At 47.8% G+C, this 18,404-nt stretch overlaps 1 protein-coding gene across 5 annotated transcripts in view; it reads right to left on the bottom strand.

The window, feature by feature from the left end:
• LOC143433023 (serine/threonine-protein phosphatase 2B catalytic subunit 3) overlaps positions 1 to 18,404 on the bottom strand; it is a 122,294-nt gene that overhangs the window by 10,847 nt on the left and 93,043 nt on the right. For 4 of the 5 annotated variants that reach the window (XM_076910124.1, XM_076910125.1, XM_076910121.1 and 1 more), the window contains 4 exons: positions 14,960 to 15,099; positions 10,843 to 11,014; positions 10,617 to 10,743; positions 10,421 to 10,501 (listed from right to left, as the gene is read on the bottom strand). In XM_076910124.1, coding sequence (XP_076766239.1) covers positions 10,421 to 10,501; positions 10,617 to 10,743; positions 10,843 to 11,014; positions 14,960 to 15,099 — 520 coding nt within the window. Of the gene's footprint in view, positions 1 to 6,215; positions 6,249 to 10,420; positions 10,502 to 10,616; positions 10,744 to 10,842; positions 11,015 to 14,959; positions 15,100 to 18,404 lie in introns of all 5 variants that reach the window. The other variant, XM_076910123.1, reaches the window with a different exon arrangement.

The following is an 18,404-nucleotide window of genomic DNA, read 5'->3' as shown; positions in this document are numbered from 1 at the left end:
GTAATAATACTACTGGACACTAGCATGCGCGAGAAACGGAAAAAGAAACGTGGTCGTGGGGGGAAATCGAGAACGAAAGAGTATGTCGGGTGGAACGCGGCATCGGGCGAATTCGCAAAAGTAATACGCGCGAAACCAACGAAACAGTACTGAAATATATGTATATATATATAGAAGAGGAACGTAAAAACGATCGTTAAAAGGGTAGAAAAAGAAAACGAGCAAATCAGGGAAAACGGTACGGAATAAGACAAGAGAGAGAACGGAAGTGTTCTTTTTCTTTTCTTTTATTCATTTATTACGATATGGCTGAAAAGGAACAGAAAGAGAGAAAGAGAGAGATAGAGAGAGAGAGAGAGAGAGAGAGACGAGAGAGGTCGATGCGTGAATAAGAGAGAGAGAGAGAGAGAGAAAGAGACATAGAGACGATGTCGAGCAACGATGTTCGATAATAAAGAAAATACGATATTTCGTGGCTTTGGTTCTCTCCTACGTAGGGGGTGGGTGCGCCAGATACGATCTCTGGAGGAAGATTGTCGGAGCTTTTGGTGTCGTTCGCGTTCCAGGAGAACGGTAACGAGTAATTTACCGAACAAATTAAATGGAAGGATATCTCTCAACTTCTTCTAGTTGCCAAGCATGTATCTGTTTCGATGATAAAATGTAGTCGATTACCAATGATTGAACGAATCGATTCGGAGGTCGAACAGCGGGGGTAGAAATCTTGGCTGGTTTGTAACAACTGTTCGAGATATATAGGGGAATTTGAACGCGACTGGGCAGGCTCAAAGAAAGATGTAACGTTTAAAGCAGATGTATTACCATTCGCTTTGTGAAAATTAAATTTCCTCGGTCTCGACCTCGTTTCCTTTCACGCGAACGTTGCCACGGGAAGATCACAGAAGCGTGCACAGGCTGAAGGGGGTAGAGAGAGAGAGAGAGATAAAGAGAGATGGAGAGAGAGTAAGAGCAGCGTGCCAACGAGAGAAACGGATTTTACAGAGGAACCAAAGGAAACCGGTGGTAGAATCGTGTAGAAGCGTCGTTCGGTCTCTATACGTCACGTAGTTTCGCGAGAAGAGGATCCGCGTCGAAGAAAAAGGGTTGCGCGGAGAATGGACAAAAATTCGATCGCACTTTCCTTCGAGATAACTTTGTCGCGTCTCTATTCGAGACGCGGAGCAGGGAGAACGAACAGAGGTAACCGGTGGAAATGAAAGAGAAAAGAAGAGCAGTAACACACGTAGCGAAAGGGGTAGGAATGGCGGCGGTTTCCTTCCTCGCTTCCGTTCGCGCTTTGGCGCCGCCGTTTCTCTCGATGGAAACTAGAAAGGTGATCTATTATCGAGCTGGAGAGCCAGTCTCCAGTGGATCAGGTGAAAGGTTCCACACGATTTCGCGATTTATTGGCAAAGAGGCGGCGTTTACGAGAGATGAGGAACTTTAAGCGAGTCTGCTCGATCTGTCTCGGTACTGGGGACTTGTGTCGCTGACTGTGAAGTGTACACGATTTATTTCTTATTCTCGTACTACTCGGAACAGTAGATCTGTCAGGCACAAGAACAATGTCTCGAAATTCTTCCTCTACTCCTGTACCACGGTAATTGAACTTCGTTAGGAGTTGTAGGGTATCTTCGATTTCCGAATGTCTCACCAGCGACGCTAGCTTCTATCCACTGTAATCGCGAAGCGAAGACTTTTTCTAAATAAATGGGGTAATTGAAATGGACCGGACTCGCGGCTTCGTGCCTCGTGTTTCAAGCAGTGGCCACTTGGAAACTCGGATTCACTTCTCTCAAAGGGTTCTCTTTATCTCGTTACATTTAGACCCTTCCTGTGCAGTTATTTTCCTCGATCTCTATCGAGGAAGCACCGCTGGAGGAAGTAAAATTCTCGCAGTGTCTTCGAATCGGGAATCCTCTAACCGAGCAGAGAGACAGGAAGCAAGGGTCGCGAAACAAGGTTTCCAGTTGCGGAACGGGGGCTGAGGAGGCTTCAAAGAGCCGGCTGTGATCGATGCACCGTGGCCTTCCTCTCCTTATTTCGCGAAACTCGATGCGTTCGATCGATCGGCAGACCGCCGGGCGAAACGCGGCGGAAAATGGAGGAGGAAGCGGTAGGAGAGAGCTCGCGATTCGTCCTCGACGAAAGGAAGACCCTGGGAACGCGGTTTCAGAGACGCTCGGGAGGAAAACGCGATCCAACGTCCGCGAGATTAACCGTGTTCCACGCGGATTATCCGCGCATCAGTCAACGTCAGCTCAGCGGTAGACGCGTGTAGGGTGTGGGACCGTTTCGTGCTTCTCGAACGAGCGATAGAGTGAAACCGTGTAAGTGGACGCAAGAACTCTGCTGAGATGAGTTTTCGATGCTGGTATGGTTCAGTGTTCCGTGGAGTTGTGTCATTTTCGGTGATTATTTACGGTGCGACGTGTACGAGCAAGCGGGGCGATCGAGCAATACCTTTTCCGTGTTTTGCGAAACGAAAGGCATAAAACTGTAGACAAAACTTTGTTAATTCTCTACTTGTCGCTCACGAATTGTTAGAGAAAAAGTTGTGCGCAAAAGCAGCTTCTAAATTGGCTTACAGAAAATGGCAAACCTTTCGCAGAGTTTCATCCCTCGATCTAGGATCTACGATTCCCAATTCGAACACGATGAAGTTAGTAAAAGTGCAAATTTCAGCTCGCGGTTAATCATCGCTCTCGAAGCTATATCCATTTCCGCGTTTCCTCGAATTTTTCCTCGATCAAAAAAAAAAAAATGGTCACAGAACGCGTCCCGTTCGAAACGCGGCGCACGCATATTCGAGCGTCGATGTTTCGCGGCCGTTAAAACTAGGGTCGGTCGTAAAATTCCCGGTGGCACCAGTAAAATTCAATTCGGTCGTGGAGTCTCGCGGATAACGGCCGGAGCGTAATTCGAAGTTATCCCCGCGGCCGCGTCTCGTTTTAACGCGCGGCGTTAAATTTTCATTGGCCTCGGAGTTTATATCGCGGCTGCTAATACCGATTATAATTGTCCCGTGAGGAGATCCAGCGAGGTTGGATTACGTGAAAATTTCGCGAGCCTCGATGGCGACGCGTTCGGTCTTAACCCAGTTACCCTTAAGGTTTCAGGGGATGCCCGTCCATCGCTTCTCGTTCCACTGTCGACTCGAGTAGTCGAGGGTCGCGTTTACGCGCCATCGAATCACCTTTGTTCCGATTCTACCGAGGATCTAATCTCAGATTGGAATTAATTCATGGACGGGTTTTGGGTTTCATGGAACCTCGTCCGGTGTTAACACTTTAATTACTCTATTCTACGTGCGTGGAGGTATTCTCTATCGTTTTAAGATACTGATGCAGATGATCGTTCTCGTTTGGTAGAACAGTTCGATGGATTTTTTATTAGAGAATGAAACTCATGCTGCGATGACAAAGCGAAACTTTTTACTTCTTAAATTTAGCCGTACCTTCTGCTGCGATATCAGCGTCGAACAACGTGGTAGTTAAAGTGTTAATTGCTGTCTGTATTACCGTAGGAGGTGGTGGACTCTTGGAGAAGCCTAATGTTTCCCCGGGATCGCATTTGAGAGAAGTTGACGCGACACGCACTGACGTTTCGAGGGTTATATGCGTCTTTTCAATGTTTCATTCGCTGGACAATCGGATTATCGTTGAGTTTCCAGCGATTGGCCAGCGCGGAATATTTTAATCTCCCCCCAGCACAGTTTTAAGCTCTGTTGTTCAGCTTAATAGCGTTTCGTGTATGAACATCGCGATGCGATAAAGGTGGATACGCCAATTTGTCGTAGGAAAATTCGTGTGATAAAATAAATCTATATCACATGGCACAGGAGATTTTCAACTCCCATTTCATACGATATCTGTACGTGGTATCGTTTCAAAAAATTTGTACGTTTCGAAAAAAGAAATCCAAAAACGACACAGTGTGTAACGATGGTGCAGCGTGGCTAAAAGATCGAGGGCTTTCAAATTTACAAAAAAGCCGGGCCGCGTGGGTGTCAAACGCATACGAAAATTTCGAGGGGTGGAAGAGAAAAAAAAAAGAAAACAAAAACCCGCGGAAAAATTGCACTGCACCCATGTCAAATGCATCTGCGAAATTCGTAGTACGTTGAACGGGAAATCGCGCTCTGTCGCGATGTAAACCACAAATAAAAATGAACCCGTCGCTGGGAAAATCGGCGAACTCCGGGGGAGGCTGCCAGAAAGCCATCGTTGTAAAAACTGCCGCGCTGCACTTTCGTTAAAAATATGTAGGCTAAAATATTCCACGGAAATGTTTCAAGAATAGCGTTCCGCGATCACAGGGCGGCTGTTGAATTTTTCCTTCGAAAAATCGCTGAGGAATCCACAGAAGAATCCTACCACGCGTATCACCGTACAATGCTATAAATTACAATTAATTACTTCTGAAATATCGTGCTGGAGGGCTCCATTTCCTACAATTATTTTCGAAATTTCATCTATCTACGCCCACTAAAATCGTCTATACGATTGTCCGTTGAAGAGTCGAATTATCCAAAAATTTTCAAGTTTCACAAAAAAAAAAACGAACATGGCAACAACCCTTTGAGCACCAAAGGATTCTACTGCTTTATCATCAGAAATATTAGAATAGTACGATGAAAAAGCAGCTATAGAACGTCTCTTGACCTGTCAATGGTCCCACTTGGTGCTCGAAAGGGTGAGAAAATGGCGTTTGTTTGCAAGGGTAGCAAACCTATCGTAGGACGGTCGCGTTTCGTCGTGAATCACAGGACAGGGTCGCAGAAACACTTTCTTCGTGGCGTGTGAACACCGTTCGGTTAGTCGAGATCCCAGCTACGTGTAACGTGGATCGATCGATCGATCGGCGGGGTAAACAGAAAGAAACGAGAGAAGAAAAGTAAAAACAGAACCAGGCGTGGTGGGAAGTTGGGCTGTGGGACGGCGAATGGAGGAGGAATCGTAGTGAGATCGGTGAGCGATCGGTGGTTAAACGCAGCGTGTTCAGATAGACAGTACGGGGTTAAACGGGTGGTGGTGGTAGGCAGCGTGGTCGAGAACCAGACAGAAAATGGAACTGAAATTCGGCGAGAAGAGAACAGAAAACTAAAAGAACAACGAAAGAACGGAAGATGAGAAGGAGCAAACGAAGTTTGTTTAGTGACACCATTGCTGATTGTTTCTTTTTATTTTTTTTTTTTTATTTCGTTTGAAAAATCGAAAAAAAAAGAAGAAAAGGCTTTTAACGAGGTACGAAAAAAAAAGTAGACGAACAAGTAGACGGATCACGGTGTGGAGTTACGTTGGCAGGAACAAATTGACAAAACAAGTGAGGAGATTAGGGCCCGCGCGGAACGCTTGTCGCGTTGCGGTTCTGCTGGCTTCCGGTTCCATCTGGCGAACGATTTACTCGAGCATTCGCGATGGTTTTTCGTTCGAATTTTTTGATTCGCGAACTGAGAAAAGAACTAATTTTTTTACTCATTATATACGCAACGAGATTAGTTTGTGTAACTTTATCGAATTTCGATTCTTTTAAACAGGAAACTTCCCATACTCTTTTATTATTAAATCAATTATCGCGCGGAAACGTGCGCGGACTGATTGTCGAATCTTAGCAAAGGAAACGCGCTCCGTCGCGATATCGTTAATTTAATGATCCTAATTAAATTAACCGAGGCGATACGCGTTTCCTGACCAGCAGAACACGCGGCGAGGTGCGTTCGCGCGCGCGTTGGCACACAAACAGGAGAGACACTAAATAAAACAGAAGAAGAAGAAGAAACAAAGGCAAAACCAGGAACAAAAGAAGTGTGAGAAGAAGAGAAAAGAAAAATAAGTTAAGTCGTTCAGGTATGTATATGTATGCACGTCGATATACATACATATACATGTTTTCTCTCTCTCTAAGCCGCGTGAAATGGTCGAAACCGTACACGAAGAGGGCTGAAAAGACCTCGTACAATCGACACGAGTGTACAGGACCCTCGTTAATCGTCCTGGTGTATCTACATCGTCTCGTACAACGAAGCGAGACCGACAAAAATCGGTGGTAATCGTCTGACAACGGGTTACTTTGCCTTGGCTCGTTCCAATTAATAAAAAAAAGAGAGAGAGAGAGAGAGAAAGAGAGAGAGAGAGGAAAGAAAAAAAATAATTAGATGAAAAAACTCTCTTTGCGTCTCAAGTAAGTCGTCGGCTCTCTCAATGGGGACTTACCGTTCTTTTTTTGGACAACGACTTTCGCTGCGACTTTATCGGGGGTTGCGTATGCCGAACAACGGAGTTTTGAGTGGAGTAGTAGTAGTAGTAGTAGTAGTAGTAGTAGTAGAAGTAGTAGTAGTAGTAGAAGTAGTAGAGGTAGTAGTAGCATAGTGTCGTGCCGAGATAGGAGGAGTCCAAGGCCAGTGTGATTGATTGACAAATATAATAGAGAAGGAGTACGATAAAAGACAGTCAGTGCAACTTCGTTCGGGCTTGTTCAAAATCGGGGGTGATTTTTTTGGGGGGGGTTTGGGCCAAGGGGGGCGCATCACGCGGGCGTTCTAGGGGCGGCAGGGCTACGAGGGGTTTCACGGGTTTTAAAGAGGACCAGAGGGTGAAGGGCGTTGGTCAACAGGGTGAAATTCCTAAAGAGAGAAAGGGTTTACGTCTAACGACTAGCTAGTCCGTCGAGATCCGACCGACGAATCTCTCTCGGATGTCTCGTTTCTCCTCGATTCACGTACGTGACACCCTGATCGAACGGGAGTCGCGGTGGTTCAGGGTGGGTCCTCGACGCGGACTCCTTGGGATCGATGTTTCACGGTGGAGAACCGGTCTCGCGCGTCTCTCCGTGCAGTTTGCACTGGGCAAGATATTAATCTTAACAGAGACACAGTCGGATGGGAACTGCCTTGTTAAAACGATAAACTATAAATGTCCGACACGCGCCACTGTGTCATCTGAAAGTGACCTGTCAAACGTTCGGACAAGTCCATCCATAGTCGTCGGAATTCGCGAGCCAGCTATTCGTCTTTCGTGTTGGAGAACTATGGTTCGTCGACGAATTACTTTCGTCGAGTACGAACGCAACGCGATATAATCTGGCGAATAATTAATCGCGAAAGCTGTCGACCGGGAAACAGCGATCCTCCGGAGTCCGAAACGGTTGTATTCCGCTGATTGGTGCACGTGGGTTACCAATGACGTGGGTATTGGCCGCAACGTGTATCAAAAAGGGAGAAACGGAAATGATAACGAAAAGAAAAAGAAGAGAAAATAAAAAAAATAGAGAGAAAGAGAGAGAGAGAGAGAGGCAGAAAGAGAGTGGGTTTGTGGCATGTAACGGACGCGACACCAGAGAGAAAGTAACGATAAATCGACCACGTGGTGCTCGGACGCCATTATGGTAGACAGAAGACGAAGAGTCGAGCGGTGGGCTCGAGAGGTCCGAGAGTAATGAAAACGTAACAGAGAGAAAAGAAAAATAGAGGAGGTGCGGAGATATCGAAAACTGAAGTAAGAACACATCGAGAGTACGTGGCGAACGGACTGGCGTCGATTTCGTGCGAGAATCGACGCCCGGACGGTCGTCGCATGCGTGATTCGCGTGAATGCAGCGTTCAAAATGGTCGTGCGAGGGAGAATTGAACGGATCGGACGGAATCTTTTCACTTCATCGTTGTTCGAATAGCGGCTGCTATTTCCTCGGAAGTTCTTCACGCTCGAAAGTGATTCGAGTCTTGGGCTCGAGTTTTTAGCATGGACCGAACGAAATGCAAACGTTTCACGCCATTTTGAACGGATGCACCGAACCAAAGTGACATAGATTTATCTTCTAAATGTACTATGAATCGTAACGATGCAGAAGAATGGTCTAACGGTGACAACGACAAGAGTTCAGGCCGTGTGCCATCGAAGTAACGTAAATACATCATGATTTCGTATATATTTATATTTAATCCGTGAAGTGGAAACAGAGAATAGATATAAATATATAGAGACAGAGAGAGATATATGTGTATATATATAGAAAGAGAGAGAGAGAGAGAAAGAGAACTAGAAACACATAAAGAAAAAGAGCTAGAAAGAATGTAGAAAGTATCTCTCGTACCTTAATGCGAGGAGATGTACGAACCACGGAACATGGACAGAGAGTGACAGAAATAGAGACAGATAGAGAAACGTGAGAGAAAAATGGCGAATCGTACGTACAGAGTGCGCGTGTTATTCGATCGAAGGAAAAACGGCGAGAAAAAACAGGGGAATAAACAAAAGTAAAACCATAGAAATAGAAAGGCTGTTGTTTCCAGACTGGCGTACGGGTTGCGTGTACGCTTTGCTAAAAAAGGAAAAAAAACAAATTTCGCTCCAGTCTTTTTCTTCTACTTCTCACAATTAGCCATTGCTCTCTTTTCATTTCTATCCACATTTTTTTTTCCTTTACTCCCCGTTCTCCGAGAAAAGGAAAAAAAGAGAAACAGAAAGAACGGTGGAACACGCGAACGGAGTAAAAAGATAAAAAGATAATGGTGACAGAGAGAGAAAGAGAGAGAGAGAGAGAGAGAGAGAGAAAGAGAGAGAAGAAATAAAAAGAAATGGCGAAGAATGTAAGAAACGGATGGCGAGGGAGAAGAAAAGAACTCCGACACACCGAGGCTATCTAATGGAAAAGAATAAGTGTACAGCTAAATAAAATGAAACAAACGGAAACAGAAAGATCGATGATCAATACAATGAAGCTCTTAATAATGTGACGATTAGAAGAGTCGAGTGGCGCTTCTTACCATCTGTCCGTGCAGCGGGTGAAAATGGAAACAGAAAGAGAATTCAAAATCTTCCTCTGAAAGTCGACACCGCGGGATAATGGGACGATCTTTTCTGTGTCTTTAACGGTATTCGACTGTGCATTTCGCTTAAATACTTGTTTCGTTTATAGTCTTAAAATTGTCGATCTGACGAACATCTTATCTTAATTAAAAGTACACATTCATGGGACGAGAAGAGGGTGATAAAAGGGGGATAAAGAGGGATACGTGTATAAGAGACAATCGAAGTTCGCCCTGACGATTGATCTTGTCGTGGTGATGCGCGCGATTTCTTCTCCGTTTCGATTGCGCACAGAGATAATCATCGTCCGACATTATTTCTCTCCAATTCGTTTCACGTTCGATTATCTTTTCTTCTTTCGGCCCCGAGAAAGGTGAGAATTTTGACAAGATAAAAAAGAACAGGTGCGGCCGTAGCAGGTGGTTTACACGGTATATCATAGAGAACGAAAGGTGTGGCTCGAGTTGAAAGTCGAGAAGAAATAATTCGTAGGTGGTCTGCGGGGTGGGTGCAGATCCTTCGTCTGGTATTGGCGGCTGGCGGATCGAAGCGTGGCGGCAAAGGTGATTTAAAAAACGATTCGATCTCGAGTGATCGCAAGACAGTCTTTCGATATTAAAAAAAGTGAAAGCTTTCGAACGGTGAAAGTAAAACTAATACAAAACCAAGGGTTATCTTGGAAACGTCTAAACGAATGCAATTCTCTCGATGAAAAGCTCCAAGTACTTTCTGCGTTCGTTTCTCGGACAACCCAATAATGATTAAAGAAACGTAGAGAAAATCTGCAGCTTCGTTCCTCGCGTCGACTAGCAGAAAGAAGAAATTTTTATTTCTCAAAGCGAGACCGGATCGACAATCGACAGTCGGTTCCTGAAACGTTCTCTGCGAGCCACGCGCGGATCGAAGCTGGACCAAGAGAAACGTGTAAAGTATATTAAAGATAGAAACGTGAGGATAGAGAAGATATCTTGTTCTTTAAAAACACTTTGCAGTCACGCGATCGACCTTCCATTCGGTTGAACGCGACGATTCATGAGGAAAGTGGTGCCGCGTGTCGTCTATCGTTATCGGGTTCAGCCTCTGGCGAGACTTCGATGCTTGGCGAGGACATGAATCCTCGCGTTCCCGAGCGTTCAACGTGGCCACTCTTAGATCGTGCTTAGAGTATATTCGAGATCGCCGCTAGAAATCCTTCAAAACGAACACTCCAACATCAATCACAGTAGAGGAGCGCAACGAAAAATGGGACACTCTGAAATCGTGGAGCAAGTTGATCGTTTGCTCGTACGTTGCGGCGAGCGTGGTCTCTTTTAAACGAGAGCTCCGTGTGCAAAGAAAAAGGTAGAACAACAACGGAAGTAGGTAACATACTTCGTTCGATTTGTTAATCGATTAAAGCTCAAACCGTGGTGGCACAAAATAGGGGACACTCTGATCACGATGTAAGATGGACCAGTGGATATAATCGATTTCAAGAAATAATAATAAAAAAAAGATATATATATCTATGTATATATATAAAGAGAGATAGAGAGAAAGAAAGAAGAATCTCTGCAAGAAACGTGATCGTATTAAAGAAGAAGGGGGAATAGCTAAGTAATAGTCGACATTACCTTCTTCGAGTCCGTCGTCTCCGTCGCTCATCAGCTCGTCGTCCGAGCAGATGTTCAGTACGTTCACCAACATCTCTGTGACTGTAAAACAAGAACGAGGGAACCGTAAAACGAGACGAATTCGATTCTGAGACGTTCAATTTACGTCGATCCTACTGATCCTGCTGGAATGATAATCAGGAGGAAGCATACTTACCTTTTTCACCTACAAATGGTAGGGACCACGTGAAAACGTCCATGAAGTTGGGCAGCCAGTAAGGATGCGGTGAACAGTTGAACTGCCTGATGTTCATCACGTTGTTCTCGTACTTCAGCACCGCTGCCTGCGAATAGTCAACGAAAATCGCGCGTTCTTTATCGTCAGTAAAAATAAATCGCTGAGGGAGACTTAAGAGGAATTTTTCTGGAATCGAGCGACTCACTTTGTTGTTGTAAACGTCGAGATAGTTGGGCGCGCTGAAGATGGTGATTAGCGATGGGAAGCCCGTCGTCTGCGATTTCCGGTACATGCGGTAGCCCGCGTCCTGTGCCTCGTGCGCCCTTATGATGCTCAGCAGGTTGTTGTTCTGCAGGAAATCGCAGCACGCCGCGTAACTATCGAAAATAATCGGATATAAACGATCAGTCTCGAGCAACAGCGAGATCACGCGAAAATTTCGGCTGGAAACGCGACGTAAAACGTCGAGGTGCGCGATGGTCGTCGGGGTCATAGCGTTCGAGGTATTCTTTAGCGAGGCTGAGAACGCTGTGGCAATTTCGTAATGGCAGCGCGGCTGTAAAGAAACCGTTGGAGATGTCCGTGTGCTCCTGCACGGTTCGCAACGTCGTAGAATCTCGAAAGACGGGCTCGTAAAAGCTCTCACGTGAGAACACCGTCTACCCTACTTCTTCCACGTTCCTCCTCGCCCTCGTGAACGCGGCAACCTTCGCCGGATCGCGGTCAGGTCACGCTCGAAACGCGCGCAACGCCGTTCGATCACTTTGCGTTGCTGGTTAGTCGTTTCACAGCCAAGCCTTCGAGGCGATCGTTAACTGTACGATGAAAATGTGTCGCTGGGACGTAAAATTTTTAACAGAGGTTCACGGAAACTTTGTATCCTCGAGTTCATGATCGAGACCAATTCGTGGGGACCCTGGCAAGTTGGAAATTGAACGGAAACGATCCCATCGACGAGCGTAGCTCGCTGGCTTTCTGCGAGCACCGACTGTCCGTCAGGTTCGACACAATGGTCTCGCTTCGCGGCGAAATATTGCGCGTTTTAAACGGCCGCTGGTGCTGGCCGATGATTTATCGCGGCGGATTGAAAGAGCATTTAATTTTAGCCGAAATACCAGCGTCGCCGGACCGCGTCCGGTTTTACGGCGATTTCCACTGCCAAAACTATTGCTGGTCGGCTGTAAAACCAGGAAGTTACAACCTCGGAAACCGAGCGCGACGAAGTTTCGCTGCTACCAGGGAACATTAAATAGAAATGAGCGAGAATAAACCGTTACGGTTCCCGAAACGAGACTGATCGGTGTTTGCGCTGAACTTCTTCGAAAGTACGGGACGAAAACGGGGGGTGACTTTTGCCAGGAAATCACTCGAAACGTTTCCTCCTCGAGGAGAAAAATGGCGGGTGCGGTGATTGAAAAGCCTGAAGGGTGATCCTAGAAACGAGGAGGGAGAAGGGGTGGAACGTTGGAACAAAGTGGTAAAATAAATCCGTTGCCCTACAACGACAATAACAGGCGGCAGCAAGCCACCGCGAATGGACGCGCGCGTGTGTACGTGTGTACGTGAAAATTCGTTCGAAGGTTGGCCGGAAGTAACGGCGCGGGGGTGGCTTGAAACGCTCTCCGACAATTTCGCCGTTGTAGTAGTCGCACGCGAGGCTACACGCGAAAATTTCGCGATAAACCCTTCTCTCGGTTTCTCTCTCTCCCTCTGTCACACTTTCTCCCTCGTTTTACCACCCCCGCGCGCGCGCCCCGTCCCACGGGTTAAGTAATTTTATCCGGCTGATCGAGCGCGATAACTGAACCACGGACCAAGCATTTATAAATTATAATGCGCCCGATAAATCATCGGCATCTGACGGGGGTCATCTCGCGAATCGATCGACGCTCGCGTTTCTCGTCGACGATCCTCAGACGGACGAATCAATTAGCTAATAAGCTACGTCGACCGCGTTTACTGCCACTGATTATCGTCAGACCGTGGACACGCTCTCTCGTGACAACGAAGCTACTTGAAGAAGTTGTAACTGGATAATTTTCAGCGAACGACATCGAGACAAGTCTCGCGAGGCAGTGGTTTCCGACGTGGCTGTTCCGCGAGGTCATCAGCTTCCGGTGGAACGCGTTTGTACAACGTGCTCGAAGCTTTTTAACGATCGACAAGCTAGCGAATACTTGGAACAGACTGAAATACGAAGATACTCGAAATTATGCGCGATTGATCAACGCTACCAGTGTGAGCGATGCATAAGGGTAGTTAGCGGCCTTGCCTTTACCTTGGCTCGAGCGTTTCTCACGGGTCCTTGGCCGGGTCAGTTATAGGCGCGCGAAAAAGGTCAGTCGACTGACGTCTAGCGCTTAATTTGTTTACACGAACACACCAGCCGTGTTCCGACGTGGACGCCATCGACGCCCGCCGTCGCGGTAGCCTTCCGAACGCTGTTAACCGAGAAATCTCCTCGAAGATAAGCTTTTACCCTCGTCGGACGAGTCTTTTTAATTGATTTCTGCTCGGAACGAAAACACGGCAGAGCGATTACGGACGACCGTAATTCTTTAAGCTTCTTCTCGACCCTAATTAGAGACAATCTGGCCAAAAGTCTGGCGGTAATTAGTGTACTAATAATAATAATATTTCGCGGGGAAATTCTTATCCTGCCTTTTTCCCTCGCGCAAAGCCCTAATTAACACGAATTTCCTACGCCATCGTGGGTCGAAAGTTCGCAAGAGCTTGCGCGAACTTCCGCTACATCGAGCAAGGACAAACGTTATTAAGCGCTGCGCGACAATTAGGCGCGATCGCTTCGTTTATCGTCGATATTTTCGGACAAACGCGCAATTCGTTCAATTGGCACGCGAGAGAGAGTGAGTAGGTCCCCAAAATTCGCGTTGATTACACGATAGGGTAAAAGCGAGTGTAAAATTCGAAGCGGAACGCGCGGCTACCAGTAGCGCGGGTCGATGCGTGGTCAGACCCGCGGACTGAAGTAGCTCGACCGCGGACGAGTTTAAACGAAACACAATCCACCTTCATTAGCCTGGCTGATTGTCGACGCGGCCTAGTTGAATCGCAGTTCGTAAACAACGCTAATCAGCCACCGCCGTAATTGTCGCGTTCCGGCAGGAGAAACCGCGCGGCTGCCCAGCCAGGCACGAGGAAGCTCGCGATCGCAATTTTCTGCGATCAAACGGGTTCATGGTAATGAAATTATTGACCGTCGATTTAAATAAATCATTTTTCCAACCCCCTCCTCTCGCGAGAGAACAAATAAGCGAATTAAACGGCTCGACGAAGTAGAGTGACGTGTTGCTCGAAACGCACGCTGGTGTTCCGTTTTAATCCTCCTCTTAATCCATCTGTACTATTTCGTTCGATGGCTTTAATAACAGTCGGCTTTCCGCGGTTTCGATTTATTTAATTCCGCAACGAAAATTCGCTACCAGGGTTTGAGGCGAGGTATGTTTTATTTTTTAATCGAAATCGCGCACGCCTCGTTCAATAGAATCGCTATTCATCCTCCTCAGTCGTGCGCGCAAACTTCTCGACTGTGTTCCTCAGCATCGAAGCTACAGCTCGCGACACCAGCGGTGCCTTTTATTTTCATCTCGACGAACCACGCGAGAGTCTTCTCGTGGTATGTAGTATTTGTACAAACTATTTTTCGTTCCGTTTTATCAACTGTCGCCAGAGTATTAAACGTATCTCTTAGAAGATGATGTTCAATTTCGATTAAAACACAGTCGACGAGCTTCAACAGCGGGACAATGAAATAACCGTGAACGACACGCGCGCGAAATGTCTTCGGTTAACGATCAATCTGCACCCCGTGCAAACATCGAGCGCACCCTGTGGTCATCGATCAAAACTTGCCGCAGTGCCCGCCCTGGGATCCGTTTCATTCATTACCGCCTCTTAACGGACGTCAATCCACTCGGTGGTTCCATGAAAAAAAAAAGTAAAAAATAAAAAAGGGAAAAAAGAACCGTCGATCTTCAACTCCTTTGTCTCGGTTTTATCAGAATGTTAATATTTGAACGCGAACAGAGAGAGGACCTCGTTCGTTTTCGCTGGTCCATTTACCGATGAGACACGTTTAAAAAAAAGATGGACCAGAGAAAGAAGGAACGTTGATCCAAAAGACCCTTTGTCCCTTCGATAGAATTACATCACCGGCGGTTGTTCAGCGGGCAGAAAGAATTCGCGATACGCTTGAAACTTGCATCAAAGGAACCGCGATTCCAAACCGGATCCAGCGTTAACGATCCAGTGGACGAGAAACGCAGCCACGAGCACTGGTTATTAATAATCTTCTCTCTCACCTGTAAAAGTACGAACAACCCCTGACGCTGTTGTGGGAGAAGTGCTCCGCGTTCTTCTCGTTCCCGAAGTCCTCGAGGGGATCCGACCAGAGCAGGTCGCACATCGGCCCGAACGCTGGCGGCTCTTTGAACCTGTCCAACTGAAACAGCAAAGTCAACATCGATCGAATTAGTCGGGAGCAGCGTCTGTGGCGCAGAGGCGAGCCTCGCCAGTAGTGTAAACGCATCCCGCGCCTAATTATCTAAAACGGTGGATGGAACCCCCGGGCTGGAAGTTTCTAATTAACGGGGTTACGTTTTCACGTCGACGCGAGCGCCTCTGCGATCTCGCGTTCCGGCTACGTTCGTTTGTTCGCACGAAACTCGAAAAGGGGATAGTGAAACGAGGGTCCAAAGGGGGTGGTGGGCACCAGTGGACGATCTAGTTGGAAAAAATCTGCTCGAGAACATTCGACGTACGCCAGATCTGTACACGGATGGGCTTCCGTTCAAATATTGACGCCGCAGTCGGTTCAAGGACTGTCACGGAGGAGGTCGACGAAAATGCAGAATTCGCTGACAACCCTCGCGCCCGAGGAGAGAGAAAAACGAAGAGGCGAAGAGTGGTTTACGCTCGTCCCTTCTCGATGAGACGAGAAACCGGATACACGAGCCACTTATTTACTTGGAGGAAGAGCGGTACCGCGCAGACACAGTCGCGGAGGACAGATTCGCTCCTCGAGCGATGTTTCCGCGTCATAAAGCATTCACAAACTGTGGCCTAGATTTATTCCGGGGCCTCTGTCGAACCGTTCCGCTGGAATCAGAGAAAAATCGGACGAGTTCCACCCCTGCCCTCGCCCGTTCTCCAGCGGATGTCGAAAGGACCGCCGCGCAAAGACGCGCTTTAAATATTTCAACCCCTTCCCAGTCGACTCGACTGGTCTCTTCTCCATTTTTCTACGCTCCATTTCGAAAACCCCAGCTTCGTGCTACATTCGAGGGGCAAAAAGCACACGCGTTTCGACGAAATTGCAATCGAAACCTAAATGTTAACCCAATAACCTGATTACAGTTCGCGTGGAAATCAGCGGAAATTTATTTACTTGCCACTCCGCAAGAAACCCAGGCTCGATCCGCGAGAACAAAACCTACAGAGAGACAGAAAAATCGTCGATACCGTTGTGTAATTAAAATAAAATAAACTCATCGACGAGCTCCGTCGCGGAGGATCCTCCTCGGCGTCGAAACGTTTCCGATAATTACCCCGCTGGTGATTACCCAACTGCGAGGGCTGATTTAACGTTGACGTATCGACGTTGTCTACCTGTTTATCGCGCGACAGAGAACCGACTCGTGGACTAGCAAGTTTTGATCATAATGGGCAACGCTAATTATGTTGAATGGCGTTAGTATACCGGGGACGGCGCGTAACAGGCTCGACGCTGCGTGTGCGCGTGCACAGCCACCCTTCTGAAACCAACGGGGGTGAGGGGCGCAGTTTACAGTGTAACGAGCTGTTCGCGCCTAATAATAGCAGACGTAATATCGGTGGCATTATTGCCTTTGCCAAAGTGGCTGTGTCGTTCTCGCCTCTAAATCCGCGTTAACTTCGAAACGATCGAACGCGACCGACTAACTTAACCGCGTCCCTGCGAGTTTCCATCGGCAACGTTCCCTCGTGTCGCGAGCGTGAGAACAATGCGCCATTAATTTTAATCGTAGCTTAGAAAAGTATACGTCTGATTCGATGGAAGAGACATATCGTTTCAGAGGGACGCGAACGTCATCGAGGCACGTCTGACCAGACGCGCTTCCTTTCCACTGACTCGCGCCTCGAACCGCGTACACCGTCGACAATCGAGTTAGCCCCGCGGCTGGGGCAACTGTGCGGCTACACGTGGCAAAGTTTCAAGCGACGTTAGGAACTTGTTCCCGCGGACGATCGCCAACGAATCGTCGGGTGGGTATCGTTCGCGGTGGTCGAATTTCAGCCGGAAGTTGGTAACGAAAACGGGCTCCGCAGAGGCGGCGACAGAGCGGGCGAATCGGTGGCCAAAACGTACGCCATTGGGCAACCTTCCCGTGTCCGCGGTCCCTGTGCCCTCTGATTTTCTTCCTCCTCGCCGGGGAACCGAGCCAACGATTGCGCATGTTTCGGTATAAATTTCCGCGCTGACAGCCGTCAGGATGTACAAGGAATCGAGCAAGGGTCGGAGGGGGATGGAAGGAGGACTTATGAAATTCCGTGCCAGTGGAACAATTCCGAAAGTTCTCATTAAAGTTTCCTCGGTTAAACCATAAATATCGCAGCGAAACCGAGCCATTAATAACCGTCTCCTTTATTCAACGCGCGTCTCGCCGTTTTTACGAATCACGCGAGACGCGAGGCCCCCGCTGACGAACTACCCGCGCACCCCCTTGCGTTCCCGTGGCAAATGGGACGACGACGATTGTCGAGGAGCTTTTTACGAGCTTAACATTTCACCGCGTCGCGTTTCAACGGCGTATTAATTGCTCGTTAACTTCGCCGGTTGCCACGCGGACGAACGCGAGCCTGGCCACAAAGGAACGCGCGCGGGCCTCGTTGGCGTCGTTTCGACTTAATTAATCGCGGATGCGACGCGACGCGGAGGACCTCGATCGACCCTCGAATATCGCGCTCGCGGATCGACGAGAGCCTCGTTTCCTCCGATGGATCTCTTCGAAACGTATCGAGTGTCGGATCGCGAACAAAAACGTATTGGCACGGTGCGGATTGTGCGAGAAACAAAGGTGAACCCACCGCGCTCGCATACAATTTCTACCGTTTGCCGCGAATAAAATGACGAGAAAAGAGAAGCGGCACAAAAGACGTTTGGAGGATGAGAGAGGGACGGAGGGATAAGGGAGAGATCCGGGAAACCCTTTTCCATTAACGAGAGACAAGAACGGACGCACGCGAAGGCGTAGAACAACGCGGAGAACGGTGGTAAAAGAGGAATGGCGGAACATTGCGTCTGTTCTAGCGGATTGCGTGGTATTTCTCGTGGGAGAGGCAAGGGTGGTTAACCCTCTTCTTCCAGCTGCCCTTTTTTGTTCGCAGTGTTCCTCTCTCTTTCAGCTGCAACAACCGCGGAAAATAAGGCGCGGGGGTGTAGAGGGGCGGTGGAGAGGGAGAAATCGATGCGCGGGGGGAATAAAGGGACCGAAACTGGGTGAAGTTCGAGCAATTGAAAATATTCGCCGGGTAGTATCCGCGATAATTTGCATCGACGTTATCGGTTGTTCCCCGATCGCCTCACCCGATATTTCAGCAGCGCAGGAAGAACTCGAATCGCTCCATTCTGGCCGAGTTCCTTCTCTTCTCGCCCTCCTCACTCCTCCTCGAGAGAAGTGCGGCTATTTAGGCGATACGATCCTTTTCACGTGCTACTCTTTTCTTTCGCGGTCGATTCTCTTTCTTCCTGCTCTTTTTCGATCGTCG

Source organism: Xylocopa sonorina, chromosome 2, assembly GCF_050948175.1.
Source record: "Xylocopa sonorina isolate GNS202 chromosome 2, iyXylSono1_principal, whole genome shotgun sequence".
Taxonomy (NCBI): domain Eukaryota; kingdom Metazoa; phylum Arthropoda; class Insecta; order Hymenoptera; family Apidae; genus Xylocopa; species Xylocopa sonorina.
Note: the sequence above shows the minus strand (reverse complement) of the source record. Positions and strands in the feature narration are given on the sequence as shown.